This window comes from Prinia subflava, chromosome 28 (assembly GCF_021018805.1).
Source record: "Prinia subflava isolate CZ2003 ecotype Zambia chromosome 28, Cam_Psub_1.2, whole genome shotgun sequence".
Classification (NCBI taxonomy): domain Eukaryota; kingdom Metazoa; phylum Chordata; class Aves; order Passeriformes; family Cisticolidae; genus Prinia; species Prinia subflava.
The window spans coordinates 96,431-111,335 of record NC_086274.1 but is presented as its reverse complement, the minus strand read 5'-3'; the positions used below and the strand labels follow the sequence as shown (position 1 = coordinate 111,335).

The following is a 14,905-nucleotide window of genomic DNA, read 5'->3' as shown; positions in this document are numbered from 1 at the left end:
CTGCTCTTGCTGTTCCTCCCCACCTCCCGCCACAGGTATTTGTGTCTCTGTCTGGTGTATGCCCAGCAGGGCTCCAGCCACATCCCAGCCAGCACAGGCACTCCCTGCTGGTCTCAGCACAGGCGTGTGAGTGCAGCCTGCCTTTAGGGGTCCCTGCTGAGGAGCACGGCTGGAGCTGGGAGCTCTTGTGCAGCTGGAGGTTGTGCCCTGGGAGGTGGGAAATGGCTGGAGCCACAGGCAAGGGGCTGTCTGGAACCAATCCCTTGCCTAACAAAGGGCAAATACATCCAGTGCCAGCTGGGTAACCAGACACCCAGAGACTCAGCTGGAGACAGGGAGCAGGAAGACCCGAGACTAAGTACCACCAGCGACGATTTGGAAAACTCTAACTGCAGGAAAATGTCACCTTTCTCCAGGTGTCCTGCTTGCTGTATGTCTGCAAGTGAAAAAGAGAAGGCTCATTCTGTGTGAGGAATTAGCATAGAGCCAGGCACAGCAAGACTAAAGCCTTTATTTTAGATGTTAAAGCGTGGATTTGTCTTTACAGATAGGCGGCTGCAGATGGCGTGTATGTGAAAGGTTGTTTAAGTTGATCAGGCAGATATCAGAGTGCTTAACTCCAGTCCATTCGCAGGAGTGTGTTCCTGGAACAAACCTTCCTTGGGGGGAGAGGAGAAGACCTTTTGGACAGCATTATTTGTTGTGAAGCCCTCACTGCAGGAGGGTGCTGGCGCTTGGTGGTGGCAGCTCTGTTTGGACCCATGTCCCGCAGTGTCCCTTGTCCAGCTGATTCCATCGTGTGCTCTGATGGTGCCACCCAGAGCTGCTGCCTTGTCTCCTGGCTCCTCCTGTGACCTTGCTGAGGATGCCTTCTGTCTCCATAGCATTATAAAAGGCACATATACATCTATATACAAGTGCATAAATATATAAATAGGGGTGTTATACAAAAATAAATACCCTTTCTCTTTTTCTCTTTAGAATAAGTCTTTTGCAAAAGGCAGCTCGCTCCCTAGCTGGTGGGAGGATGAGTCTCTAAGGGTCTCAGTGGTGGAGGGCTGCTGTTCAGATGTCTTGGTAGCTCCTGACCCAAAGCTGTGACCACCGGATTCTGGGCATGGATATCTCCTCTGGACTGGCAGCAATCTAGTCTTTCTACCTCTTCAACTGGCACCAGGCCTAAGCAGCAAGGGCTTCCTGAGGGGGAAAGGAGCAAGAAATTATTACAGTGTACACTGGAATGAGATGCTGTGGGAAGTTTCAAGTCAACCGTTCACTTTATGAGGAGGGGTACTCTGATCAAAGAGGAAGATCTGCATGTGGAAAGTCTGGGTGGGAATTTGATGCTATGATCACACAAAACAAGTCTGATCTGCACTACAGGGGTGGTTCAATGGATTAGGTCCTAGGGAGATGGATTCATATCACTTGAACATGAGCCATCAGAAAGGCTCTGCAGTGAGATTTCCCTGCAAGAGCAGCCTCAAATGATGAGACGAAGGAGGCATGGAGTTTTTCAAACCACTGACCCTGGTGGAAGAGGGTATCCCGTCGAGCATCCAGGCTAGGGCCTCCCACTTTGCTTCCCATCACTGGATGATGGAGGCCAACAAAGTGCTCTTGAAGGTGAGGACATTCGTCTTGTGGCTGAAGAAGCTGGTGAGTGGAGTCATCTGGGAGACTGTAGAGGAAAGAGCTGTCTTCTGTTCTGGAGCTGGGCAATCTGGGGAAGGGCAAAGGGGTTTAGTGCTGTTTACAGATCTTTCCTCCTTGAAAAATGTAACTCATGTCATGTCTCAGCCAGCTCATCAATGCTGTGACACAGAACATTCCTAAATGAGGGGAAGAGCAGAAATTGGGATATATTTGTGGGATGGGAATGAGGTGATGTGGGACCTGGTATCCACGATTCAACAGCTGGTGAGTGCCACAGGAGCCAGGAGGAATAGTGCCTCACAGGGAGCATGGTAATGAAGATGTCTGAACAGTGAGACACAAAGCACTCTCAACTGGACGTTGGGCAGATTCCGGGGCTGCTGTTTATCAGCATCAATCACAGATGTTTGCTTCTCTCATCCTGCTTTTCAGTTTCCCACTTAGAAACAGGAGGACGAAAAGCAGATGGAGGGGAGTAGGTCTTGGCCACCTCTACAAGTAAATTATTCCTTCCTGAAATCCCAAGAGGAACGAGTTGTGCAAAAAGAATTTTGACCATGGTGTCCTAGTGCTGGAGTATGGATTTGTTTCTCAAGAGCTGGGACAGACAGGAGTGTATTGAGGGCAGGCTTTTGTGAGCATTAGTCTTGTGGGTCCCAGTGCATTGTTCCACCCTCCCTCCACACACCAGGACTAACCTGGAGGCCTGGTAGTCTTGTTGGGCACTCCCATCCTGCAGCACTCTTGCCTGCAGCAAGGCGTTGGTCTCCTCGTGTGCCTGGAAGGAGAGGGAAGGATTCTTAGCAGAGCAATGGCACACAGCAGCATGAAGAGGCAGGTGCTGATCTGTGAGTCAGAGCCCCGGGGCAGACTGCTGAAACTCTTACAGCATTAGGCAGAAAAAGCTGAAACTTTCTTCTGCTACCGAGGGCAGTGGAACTGACCACTGAAGAACTCACTTTACACTTACTGCTGAATCAGTGGGGGATAAGCAATTTATAGTCTCAGTTCTGGCACTGCCTGTTACCCTTTACAGACGGAGTCCTCAGCACTGTCAGTCCCTGTGAGCTTTGCTCAGGGGACACAGGAACTGTTCCCATAAGTTGCCCTTTCTCACTGCCTCCTCCATACTCAAGAGGCACTGGCCCCAGAAACCACCCCTTCACCAGTGTTTTGGAGACCTTCCTGTTCCCCCCATGTCTCAATAGGGGAAATCTCTTTTGGGAAGCCAGCCTTGCCACTTCTACCTGCTGCAAAGTGTGCCAGCCACATCTGGAGAAGCCCTCTCACTCCAGCTCGTGACAAACCAGCTCTTGATGCCAGGTGTGGACTCACCTGTGGCACTTCATCGGGGCTGTAATCTCGGGGCTTGGTGCTCGTGTAGCCCACTCCTGCGGAGGCACAGATGCCGTTCAGATGTGTCCTGCTGGCATAGGGCTGCCCATTGACAAAGGGATGTCCATTGGCACGAGGAGCAGAGATGCCCCTCAGAGGCACCATCGTGTACTGGCAGGACGACACCAGCAGCCCAGCTCCTGGGAAGCTCATGTCAATGGTTTGCTCTGCAGAGGGAAGGAAAAGAAAATCTGAGGCAAAAATGAAAGGTAAAGTCAAGCTTGCTGAAGCTCAGCATATATAGGGTTAGGCTGTCCTATCAGGCAGCTATTTTGGCACCCAAAGCACTCTTGGAGATAAATGGCAGAAAGGGGCCCTTTGCCCCTAGTCCCAGAAGTTCCTTTGCAACAAGGCAAGCAGGATAAGGGACAAACAGTGGCCTTTGTCTTTATGGGATGCCACAGGACATCTGAGACTTTCCCTCTGCCCAGCCCTTCCCCACTTCCTGGAATTCCCTCACATTTTGGGTGTTTGATGCAATTACACCCAAGGTCAGATTTAATCCACAAGCAAACCATACCCTGTACATCAGCCCCCAAGAAACAACCCTTACTCTGCTTGGACCAAGCTCTCCAAAGGCAAAACGGGATGAAAGCCACAATGAGGAGTACGATGGAGCCCAGCACAACGCCTACAATCAAGTAGGGCAAGTCACTGGAACGGGCCACCATGGCTCCTGTCCCCAGGCCACTGTGCCCACCACTGAGTGGGGGACGCTGCTGAGGGGGCACTGTGGAGGGTGGAAGGCGACCTGGCAGACCAAGAGACTTCCGAGCTGTGGAAGGAAGAGAGAGAACATTAGGCAGAGACATGGCAGATGGCACAGCAGCCCAGCTCAGGGTGTTTATGCTGCTGTGGAGTGGCCAGACTTCTGTGATGGCTTTAAAGAAGCATTCCTGGAGGACAGGATTCCTAGGCTGATACATATGGCAGTACAGACAAGACCTCTGTGCTTGGCTCACAGCTTTGCCAGATCTGTTCTTGGACAGCTCAAGCAAAAGCAAAACCAGAAGAGCTTCTCCAAAGCACACACTTGGATGTAATGCTATTCCTGTCATGACAGTGCAGCTTCTTGAAAGACAACATGGGGCCTGCTTCTAATGCAACATGGAGCTCAGCACAGCAAGGGAAAGTCAGCCCTTCTGCTTCCAGTCACCACCTATGTGAAAGTTAGGAAAACAAAATGTAACTGCTGCTCTGAGGGACTGCGATGGGCTCTACACAAGGTGTGAGTACACAGACCGGTCACACTGATCAACAGCATGGAGGAGCCTGTGCCTCTCCTCTGCAGTGCTGCCTCCACTCCTGTGTTGGGGCCTGGGTAACACACTGTCAAGCAGGGATGCTTCCTGCCCTGCTGTGCTCTGACAGCCGCGGGCAGGGAAGGCAGCAGGCTGTGCTCCCAGAGCTGCCTCGGGAAGCTGCTCACCTTTGGTTTCACAGATCATCACGTTGCTGAACTCGCTTTCGCCCCCCTCATTGAAGCACTGCATCTTAATGTCATACGAGGTCTCCGGCTGCAGGTGGCTGATGGAGTGCCAGTACCGATCTCCTGAGGAGGAACAAACACATGGAGCTCTTAACTTCCTCAGGGAGCAGGCGACTGGCCCAGCTCTGCAGCACTGCCTGGTAAAGCAGCCTGCACAGCTGCTGCCTGTTGTGCACAGGGCTCCTTTTGGCTGTGCTGTCTTCCAGTAGGGACCAGCGGCTGGGACCAATCTCTCCATGTCTCCTACCTTCCACCACGTCCTTCTTGTAGTCACTGTCATTGTCACTGTCAGTGGGGCGGTAGTAGATGTAAAATCCATGGATGGGAGTGTTGTTGTTGCTGGCTGGGATGTACTGCAGAGAATGGGAGGGAGAGCAGAAATTAGCAGAGATATCCATGCTCTTATTGTACTAGATAAGGAGCAGCTGGGATAAATGGGATGGGACAGGAAGATAACCTAGCAGAGCAATCTTCCTCGTGTTGACATTGGTTTGCACAATAAGGGCTTTTCTACAAAAGCTCTGTGCTACTTTCTACTCTCAAGCTTTGCTTCTCTCAGGTAACAGACAAGCTGTGAATCTGAGCCTGTCACTCCAGGCATTCAGTGCTCTGCTCCCTCTCAGCAACCACAGCCAATGATTCAGAGAAAATTCCTCAACAACAATGACTCAGCTGGGCATGGGCAAGCCCACCATCATCTTGACTGGCAGGCTCATGGCTTCCAGACAAACTGGCTCTTGCCATGAACTGGTCACTGCAGGAGCTTTGTGTTTCTGAAGACAGTTCTCTTCCTTCCCCACATCCAGGGCAGCACCATCCCAGCTTCATGTGTTCTCACTGTCTCTCACCCAGTATTTTATCAGCACCTGTCTCAGTTCAAATGAACAGCTGTGGCCATCCTGCCTTGTGGCCATTTCTGGCTAGAAGCAGTTACAAGAAGAGAGCAATGCATCCCTCTGAATAAGCTGTAAGCTGTTGAAAACACTTAGATCTGGGCTCGTGATCCAAAAGATCCTACCCTCTCTTAAAAATCCTCTGGAGCGGACTGCTGTAAATGATTATCAGCATTTAGGACTGTTACCCACCAAATGAGAGTGAAGGATTTATCTACTGGAAAATACTAGGATAGGGAGAGGTGCTAATGGATTCCAGAAATCTGACCAGGAGAGCAAGCAGCTACCCAATGCATTGGATTCAGCTGTGCTTATTGAACAAAATGGCCAAGATCCCATGGTTATCCACTGCAATCTTCCTGTATACAATGTTGGGATTCAGATGGAAAGGGTTTCCTAGGCTCTCTGACTTCCTGCCCTTCTATGTGTCCCAAAGCCGCTCCTCCTCCGGTGGATGTGGCTATCCCAGATCCATTTGTGCTGGTGACATCGCGGTGGCCTGGAGGAGCCGTAAGCTGGGCACGGAGCACCCTCACAGCCGGTTCCTCCCCTGCAGCATGCTCCCCCCAGGAGCTCACCATCCACTTGAGCATGATGGTGGTCTCGTTGATGGCGTCCGTGAAGGTGATGTAGGGCCCGGCCACGGGGCGCTCGTAGGCGCGGTTGCTGTACCCGGACACCACGTACGGCCGAGACGCCGCGCTGGGCTCGCTCTCGCCCAGGATGTTCAGCGCCCGCACACGGAACTTATAGGAGGTGCCTGCGGGGAAAAGGGGAAAGAAAACAGTTGCAGGGATTGGAGTTTTCCGAGATTCCTACTGTCAGCGTGGCCCTGACTCTGAAGAGGGGCTACATCTCCAGAAGGCAGAGAGCCTACAGCAAATTTGTTGTGGAAGTCCAAACATTGAATGGTCGCATTTCAGCTGTGTCCTAGATGGAGCCTGCTTTTATTTACCTTCCCCAATTCCTGTCTGGATGATTCAAAGGTCAGACAGCAGTTTTGGAAGGTGTGCAGAGGTTTAAGAAATGCCTGAAGGGATATCCTGACCTGAAAGCAGGTATGGAAAGGCATTCTTCCTCTACTCCATGAGAATTCAGTACACCAGTTCAAAGCTCAAAGCCTACATAATTTTTACCCAAACTTCACTTTACTGGTCTTTACTTTGGGGTAGTTATGTTCCCCTTTTAAGCTGTCCAGCTCCGTGATGAAATCTTTTCTCATGTGAAGTGCAATGGGATTTGTGTGCCCATCTGTCTTGCCTGTGGCTAAGGAAAGTTCTGTCCTGTCTCGTAAAAGGCAAAACCAAATGCCTTCAGTAACTGTATCCTGTAATACAGAAAAGCATGCCTAAGCCTCCCTGAGGGAGGTCAAACCTGTGCTGGTCTCTGCAGCTGGAGAAATTGGAGACGCATCTGCAGCTTTTTCCCCACGCACCTAAGGCAGGGAAGCTTTGTTTTGCTCATGCATGCCAGGGCTGAGCAGGATGTGACAGATGGTTAACCATCCTACAGGGACCCTGCAGCTCTCCTACAGACCACCAGGAAGCAGGGAGGAGAGCACCTGCCCACCTTTCTCCAGGCCTGGGATTTCCACAGAGAGGCGAGAGGGAGGAATGTCACTGGTGGCCAGGACCCAGTCTCCCAACTTCTTCAATTTCTTGTACTCCACACGGAAAGACTGGATGGGGAAGCCGCCATTCCCGCGGGGGATCCAGGTCACGTACACAGATGTCTCTGATGCCATGGAGATGGTGGGACGGTCTGGTGCCTCTGGAGCTGCAAGGGACACAGAAGGACATCAGGACCTGAAACACATTCTTGTCACCCTCTCCAGAGATTCCTGTAACTCAGAGGCATGTGGGTGAAGGACTACCTGCACTGCACCCCACCACATGCTCTGCAGCTCCTGAGTGCTCTCTTCCTTCTGCCTCTTCATTAGAGCTGGCACCCCCAAATCCTCATGCCTTTCAGTTTGTGCCCACAAGCACCTTTTACTCCTGCTCGCATCTTGCTCCTTTTCCACTCCCAGCTCAAGAAACAAGGTTTGAGGTGTGATCACCCACCGTGGGAGAGAAAGCAGTGAGAGGGGTGGATGCAGGGCTGGAGATGGAGCAAAAAGCCTGGGTGATGTGGAAGCAGTGAGCAGGAGGAGACTGATACTGAGGACAACCAAATGTAGAAGATGGAAACAGGAGACATTGAGAAGAAACAGCTGAAATGGAAATAAGGAAAAGTTCTGAACTGTGGAAATGCAATTTGACAGGAAAAAAATCAAAAGATGGGAGAGAAGGATGAACGGAGCTATGGATATGAAAATAAAGACAACGAATGAGTATGGGGGAGACTGAAGGATGGCACTTCACAGGAGGATTAGGATTGAAAGAGAGAATTTCACAGAAATTATAAAGGCAGCAGTAATGATAGAGGCAAGGTGGGAAACAACAAATGGGATTGACCAGTAAGGATCTGATGTTCTCCAGTGCAGCAAGATACCCAAGTGGAACACTCTGCACCCCTAGAACAGCAATGAATTGCCCCTAGCCAGGGCTTGGCTGAAAGAGGAGGATGCCAGGACATGCAGGGACTTGGTCTTTGTTCCTGCCTCACACTCCATCAGCACTCACTGGAGCAGTGCAGTTTGTTGATCCTGCACCCCACACATTCACAGATTCCAAGACAGGCTTTCTAAACCCTCTGTGTGGAAGTCAGCAGGAGACAGAGTTGCTGAGATGCCCTTGCATTAGAGGTGGGGCCAGGCAGTGGGACTTGCCTGTTCTCCAGGACTGTCTGTCTGTCAAGGGCAGTGGCAGGGGTGTCCAAGAAGGATCTCTCCCTGTCAGAAGCTACAAACCACCCATCCAGCACTGCAGTCTTGATTCACCCAGTGGAGACTTCAACCCCAGCATGGCCTGGCCACTGCCACCCACAGGGACCCAGCAGCCCTCACCCACCCCGCTGCCACTTCAGGGAGGCCTTACGGGACAGGCGGCTGTTGTCGGCCTGGTTACTGCTCTGAGTGCTCGTGCCTGGGTCATCCCTCTGGATCTGCTGCTCTTTGCTGGCAACAATCTCTGGCTTTGGGCGCCGGCCTGTGCAGAAGGGAGAGGTGGCATCAGAAACAGGGAGATGCGCTCGGAATGAACTTCTGCAGGGATGAGGAAAGCAAATATCCCCAGACAGGATGCGGAGGTAAGCACTTCCTGGACTAACAGCCCTAGGGGCTCAAAGCACTCAGCCTGCTGGCAGGAACTAAAGCTAACAGGGCTGATTTGTTAATAGATCCCCCTCATATTTAATTTTCTACAACTTTTAATTGGTTTTCTTGAAATGTTGCTACAATTCTGTCTCCAGGCAGAGGATGGATTAAATAACCTCTTGACATTTATACTAGACCCATTTTCTACAGTTCTGCAGGCGTTCAACTGAGACAGCAAGGGAAGAAGAGATTTATTCCAACCCACAGAGGATGGGCTGGAATTTTCCCCATCCTACCCTCCACCTTCCCTTCTGCCAGTTGCTCTGAGGACAGATGGGTTTCCAGAGCAGAAACACTCCCATTGTCCTGAGGCTGGTGCCTTGTGCCTCAGGGCTGGGACAGGATGTTCCAGAGGGGCCCTCCCCTGACTCAGAGCCCAGGGTGCCCAGGGGAGCCCAGGGAAGGGTGTGCCCTTTACCGGTGCGGAAGGTCACCATGGCCGTCTGTCCCTCGCCGGCACAGTTGTGAGCTGCCATCTCCACCTCGTAGAGGCTCCCGGGGTCCAGCCTGGTGAGGGTCAGGCGGTGCTGCGAGGCTGGGACATCCCTCACAGCCCAGCTGTCCGAGGCGTTGGTGACCTGCTGAGAGACCGATGCAGGTGCTGCAGAGCTTGGGGCAGGCTGGGCTTCTTTGGGCACTGAGCTCAGGAACTTTATTAGTAAGTTGTGTCCCAACCACATCTACCTTCCTTTCCCTCTCTGCAAAGGAGGGAGACATTTCCAGCCTGATTTTGCAAAGCAATTCAGGTATAAGCAGGACAACTCACCCAAGCCCTAGAGTGTTTTCTTGACCCCAGGGTTCAGTCAGCCCGGTTCTGTCCTCTGGTTCCCTTTGATACCACCACCCCTCAACGTGTGCAAATCTCCAGAGCGGTTGTGCCCCACAAAACACAGCATTAGCCACAGGACTGAGCTGCTTTAGGAGCCAAATCTCTCCTGCAGCCCAGCTGCTGAGCTGCTCATTTAGACACTGGCCATTTCCATGGGATGAAGTACCCAGACACAACTTTGTTTTTCTGAGTTTTACCCAGCCTCACCTCGGGCACTTTGAGGCTGAAATGAAGAACCATAATGCTGGAGCAAAGGTCTCAGCAGAGAACAGACTGTGTACACCCACAGCCCTCAGAAAAGCCTGGAAACACAGTTTGGTTTTTGGTGATGCCCTGATGCGCCATGCAGAGGGGGAGGGAAGGTGGAACCTTCCTCCTTCTCCCCAGCTGCAAAGATAATATTTTTGCAGGCAAATAGGCAGGACACTGAAGTGACCCGGTGCCGAAAGGAGCATTAGTAATGCAGGCAATGCAACGGAACGGAAATGCCAAGACTCTGCTGTATCATTCATCTTCTCCAAGCGTTTGACACTGACTGATTAATGCCTGCCTCGTTTTATTTTTATTCCTGAGCCTGCAAAGTTGTGAGGCCAGGGAGGGGAGCCCTAAAGACTGCTAATATCCAGGAAAGGAAAAGAGAAATTCTTAAGAAAGAAAAATAAGGGCTGCATAGCATCTGACTGTTTGCAGGCTGCTGAGAGTTTAGGGCCAGTGTAGGAACAGGGTAAAAAGAGACATTCACAGATATTTTCTAGAGAAGAAGCAGAACCTTGCCCAGTACTAATGTAGGTCTCCTGTCAGTAGGTCTAACTTTCCTCACAGCCATCTTCTACACAAAGAGCCTTTTCTTTTGTTGCTGAATTGATTCCTTCCCTCTCCACACACATGCTTTTCCAGTCAGAAATGTCAAAACCAGATCATTATATAACTTGATCCTAAGGATCTTGGATAGAAAGAGACTCTTTCTAAACAAGTTTAAGGGTTATTGGGACTAATTCCTTTCCACACAATCCTTAAGCATCCCAAGAAAGAGTCTCCAGCTGAGAATTTGGACTACACTGAAAACATATTACTGCAAACTGCAGTGACCCATGGTGACCTTCACTGCCCCACGGCCCCTTCCAGGTGACGCGCTGAAAAACAAATCAAATATGGACAAACTCCAAGGCTGCAAGTTGAGATTGCAAGCAGAATTAGTAGTTACATGATACACCACTAGGGAATAAATCTCTTCTTGGCAGACAACCAGAGCCAGTCGTCTGGAGATACTTTTGGCATCTTTGTTTTTTATTTAAGCTTGCCTATTGTGTTCCTGTGCTGGCATCTTCTCCCTTTGTTTTAAAGGGCTCTTTAAAGAAACGGTTAGCTGAAATCCTCATCTTACATTTTTTTTAGAAAGAAATCAAGGATTGTAACAGTCTTCTATTACACTACATTTTCACAATAGCACACAATTCCAGGGAAATAGCTACATATATTCACATGTACTTGAAAACAGTGCCTTGCAGTGGCTGGGAATCCCAAACATGCAATCTGGCATGTTTTTGGAATATACTCGAACCCTCTGGGGTTCTACTCAAACTCCCTGCATACCCAAAGAAAAGAAAAGCAGCAAATAAATTCAAGCCCTTTTTTCCCCACGTATCTCCAGCAAAATAGAAAGAGGTACTTTAGACCTCAGAAGCAGAAATTTTCCCTCAACAGTGCTTCATCATTTAAAGAAACTGCTGGGTACAGCTGTGCCTGCATTGTGCCCATGGTGCCGAGAAGCATCCCAGAGGGAGGAACCCTTGGGCTCTAGCAGGACTTGGCCGTGCATGGAGTGTTCACACTGTGCCACCTGCAAGTGATGTACTCCACAGTGCATTGCCTTCCAGCTTCCAGAATAGAACTGGGGAGTAAGGACCTTCCCAGAGGATTTAGCACGGCCATGACAGCTCTCTGCTGGCTCCTAGCACTCACTGAGCACAGGCACTTCGGTGCTGCTGAGCAGGGCAGGCACATGCAGCAGACAGGCTGCTCCTCTGTGTCCTGCAGCCCAAGCTGTTCAAGGCAGAGGTGTCCCTGTGGCTTGTGCCAAGACAAAAGCATTCCAGAGCAAGTCACTGTGCAGCCTGCCCTCAGGGCTTCCTACCTGTGCAAGCACACAACTGAGAATTGGACGTGGAAGCTACTGGAGAAGTGTGTGCATGTGCCCTCTGCATGCTTAGGCAGCAGGCACTGACACTGGGCTCTTCCTGGACAGCTCAGCAAACCTGCTGTCACAGCCTGTACCCATCACACCTCAGCAGGCTGAGGCTGCAGCTCAGGAGGTCCCACTAACCAATGCCACCAGTGAGCGACGGGTGCCCCACCCCAAGGCACTCGCTCACGAGGCGTGCAGCGCATGGTGAGGCCACCAGCCTACCCATGGAACAGCACAGAGGGAAGATGGGAGCAGGGCAAAACAGGGATACCTTGCGATGCTTCACCACATAGTACAGGATGGGGGCTCTGCTGTCAGGTCGGGGTCTCCACACCAGGTCATAGCTGTCCGTCTTGGATGTGCGTGGAGAACTGAGGATGATGGGGGCTTCGGCTGGAGTCACCAGCTCCTTGCTGGCTGCACACTGTGGAGATGCTGCTAGAGGGGTTGTCCCAGGCTTTGGCAGCCCAGCTTTATCCAAGGGCAGCTTTAAGGCACTGTCCCTGGAAGGCAGTGTTGGAGGTTGAGCCGAGTCCAGCTGGTCATCTTGCCCGGGGTTGAGTGGAGCTCCTGGAAGACAGTGTCACAGCAGGGTAAACACCCATCCCAGCCTGTGGTTAAGGCAGAGCTGTGAGCCCCTTGTGCAGTGCTGCCTGCTGTGCCACTCAAAAAGGTGCTGGCAACAATCCCTCCTTCCCCTACTATAAACCACAGGGTTTCCTGTCTCTCTGAAGTCTCTCTTACCCTGTGCAAGTTCAACAGGGTTGAAGGAATCTGGTGGTACCTCTCTTACCCCACATGAATTCAGTTTTTAAGCTCTTGCTCAGTGCAAGTTCAGAGCTAAGCTGTGGGGTCAGGCACTACACTCAAATGTCTTGTGTCTCCTGCGCAGAGAATGCCCAAATGTGCACACATGGCCCTGCCCTTGGAAGCAAACTGGTGCCACGTGTTCCCACAGGGAGCTATGGAGACCTCAGGCAGAACAGCCCTTGCAGCACAGGTTAAATAGGAAGCAGGGGCAGCACACCCACTTCCTTCCCCTGTGTCCTGTGTGTTAGACTGAATGGCCACGACGTTGGAGAGAGGGGCTTACCCGGGCGGGCTGTCCTCAGCTGCACCATGGCTTGGGCGCTGCCCACCTCGTTCTCGGCCATGCACTGGTAGATGCCCTCGTCCTCGGGCCCCACGCTGAGCAGCCGCAGCGCCCGGCGCGACAGCCGCAGCCGGCGGCTGCCCGACAGCGGCACCGCGTTGCGCAGCCACACCACCGAGGGCTGCGGGTTCCCCCGCACCTTGCACGTGAACTTGGCGCTCTGGCCCCAGGGAATGATCTGCTGGGACAGCTCCATGGTGACCTCCGGGGGTTCTGCGTGAGGGAAAACACAGACTGCTGAGCGCCACTTGGCTGGAAGCACGGCAAGGTCGTGGCTTTGCACTTCCCTCTCTGGCACAGAGTAATGGATCCTTTCCTACCCTAAAATCCCACTCCCTTTGTGGGGCCCACACGGGTCTGCTTGAATGCCCCTCCCTTTCAGCATCACATAAACCACAAAGGGAGGTAGCCCAAGGCCATCTGCCCTCTCACAGGACATCAGACATCTACGAGTCCCATTTTTCTGAGCTGAAATGCTACTCTGCAAAGACTGTGCTTGCGCCACAACAACACATTGGCACCTGACGAAATGCAATCCGTGAAACAGGGGCTTGGCCTCCCTAAAAATTGTGAGAATGGGAAGTATGTGTGGTAGAAGTATCTAAAGTGTAGTATCCTTTACTCTCTGTTCCACAGAGAGCTTCCCTACAAAACAGAACAAAAACAGGACACTCCAATGTCTTCCTTATGCCTATGACAAATATGTCTAAAAAGCAACCAGGCTTTCACTAGAAAGTATTAGAACAAAAGCAGTGCCACAAATGACAGGAGAAGAGCTTCTGCAGAGGAAGGGAGGATCCATCATCTCCAGCCCATGGTGAGAGCCAAGAAGGAGAAACCACTGCCCTCAAGAAAGAATTAGTCTGTCTCCTGGAAACTAGAACCACAAGCAGGGTTTTGCATTACATTGTGGTTTGTCCAGGGAGGGGAAGAGTGCTGGTATCCTCCCCTAGAAGAAGATGAGATGCCCAAGCCCTTCCTGAAACAACGGCTCCAGCAGCACTCACCAAACACCTGCACGTTGTAGAAGATGAAGGCGGCCCCGGCCTCCCCAACACCGTTGTCGGCCGTGCAGCTGTAGGTGCCCGAGTCCTCCTCGCTCGTGGGGTCGATCAGGAGGTTGCTGAGCAGGAAGCGCGTCTTGTTGTAGGCGGAGACGCCGGAGCCGTCCTTGGCCCAGGTGACCCGTGGCGGGGGGATGCCGCTGGCCACGCACTCCAGAATGAGGCTCTGGCCCTTGGTGACAATGATGGTCTGAGCCTCGGGAGGGTAAATTATCCGGGCTGCCTCCGCTGTGGAGCCTGCGGAGGAGAGATGGAGATGTGTGGGAAGGAAGGTGGCTGTTGAGAGAGCACCCTGTGGAGTGGGCAGGTAGGGATAATGGTAGGGCACACTGTTTCCCTGTGCTGGGGCAGGTAAATGGCAATGCAGGACAAGAGGGACATTCTGCAAGGGTTCTGTGCACGCAGCAAAGCCACCGTGCCAAAGGGCTAAGGGCTTTTGCCCGCCCACCACCAAGAACAAATCCTAAGGAAGCATGGCAATCCCTGAGCTACATACACATACTCCAGAAGCAGAGCTTGGGGCCTTCTGCTGCTGGAAAAGAGTTTTCTCAGTAACTGATAATGGTTCACACAGAAAACCAGCTGCAACAGCACTGGTCAGTGCCCCCAGAGCTGGAGATGTGCAGTGAAGGGAGAATGGCTTACGTCTCACACGGAGCCTCTCACTGGAGACTGAAGTTTTCACCTCCTGTGTCACGGGGTTGTAGGCAGCACATTTGTAAGTCCCCTCATCCTCCTGGCTGGCATTAACGATCTGAAGGTTCCCAGATGGCATAATAAGATAATTGTCTTGTAGAGAGAAAAGAGAAAGATGGTCACAAGACACGCTCCAGCCTCCTGGAAGACATGTAGTGCCCTGAAGAAAAGATGGACAAGGGGGAAAGGAAAAACCATGATGTCCCAGGCAGGATGTCAGGGAGACCATGCCCAGGATCCTAAACTAACTTGTGCTCAGACAGGTGGCAAAGGGACAAGGAGGCAGCAA

At 51.9% G+C, this 14,905-nt stretch overlaps 2 protein-coding genes across 4 annotated transcripts in view; one reads left to right on the top strand and one right to left on the bottom strand.

The window, feature by feature from the left end:
* Positions 1–14,905, top strand: part of LOC134562472 (cilia- and flagella-associated protein 44-like) — a 58,893-nt gene that overhangs the window by 41,940 nt on the left and 2,048 nt on the right. The window lies entirely within an intron of this gene.
* LOC134562473 (brother of CDO-like) overlaps positions 539–14,905 on the bottom strand; it is a 54,524-nt gene continuing 40,157 nt past the window's right edge. The window contains exons 5-19 of one of the 2 annotated variants that reach the window (XM_063419863.1): positions 14,566–14,709; positions 13,864–14,157; positions 12,797–13,069; positions 11,975–12,273; positions 9,108–9,270; positions 8,412–8,522; positions 7,003–7,209; positions 6,012–6,193; positions 4,788–4,893; positions 4,481–4,603; positions 3,605–3,826; positions 2,992–3,218; positions 2,355–2,434; positions 1,530–1,723; positions 539–1,197 (exon numbers count right to left, since the gene is read on the bottom strand). In XM_063419863.1, coding sequence (XP_063275933.1) covers positions 1,013–1,197; positions 1,530–1,723; positions 2,355–2,434; positions 2,992–3,218; positions 3,605–3,826; positions 4,481–4,603; positions 4,788–4,893; positions 6,012–6,193; positions 7,003–7,209; positions 8,412–8,522; positions 9,108–9,270; positions 11,975–12,273; positions 12,797–13,069; positions 13,864–14,157; positions 14,566–14,709 — 2,810 coding nt within the window. In that variant the 3' untranslated portion in view covers positions 539–1,012. The remainder of the gene's footprint in view (positions 1,198–1,529; positions 1,724–2,354; positions 2,435–2,991; positions 3,219–3,604; positions 3,827–4,480; positions 4,604–4,787; positions 4,894–6,011; positions 6,194–7,002; positions 7,210–8,411; positions 8,523–9,107; positions 9,271–11,974; positions 12,274–12,796; positions 13,070–13,863; positions 14,158–14,565; positions 14,710–14,905) is intronic. The other variant, XM_063419864.1, reaches the window with a different exon arrangement.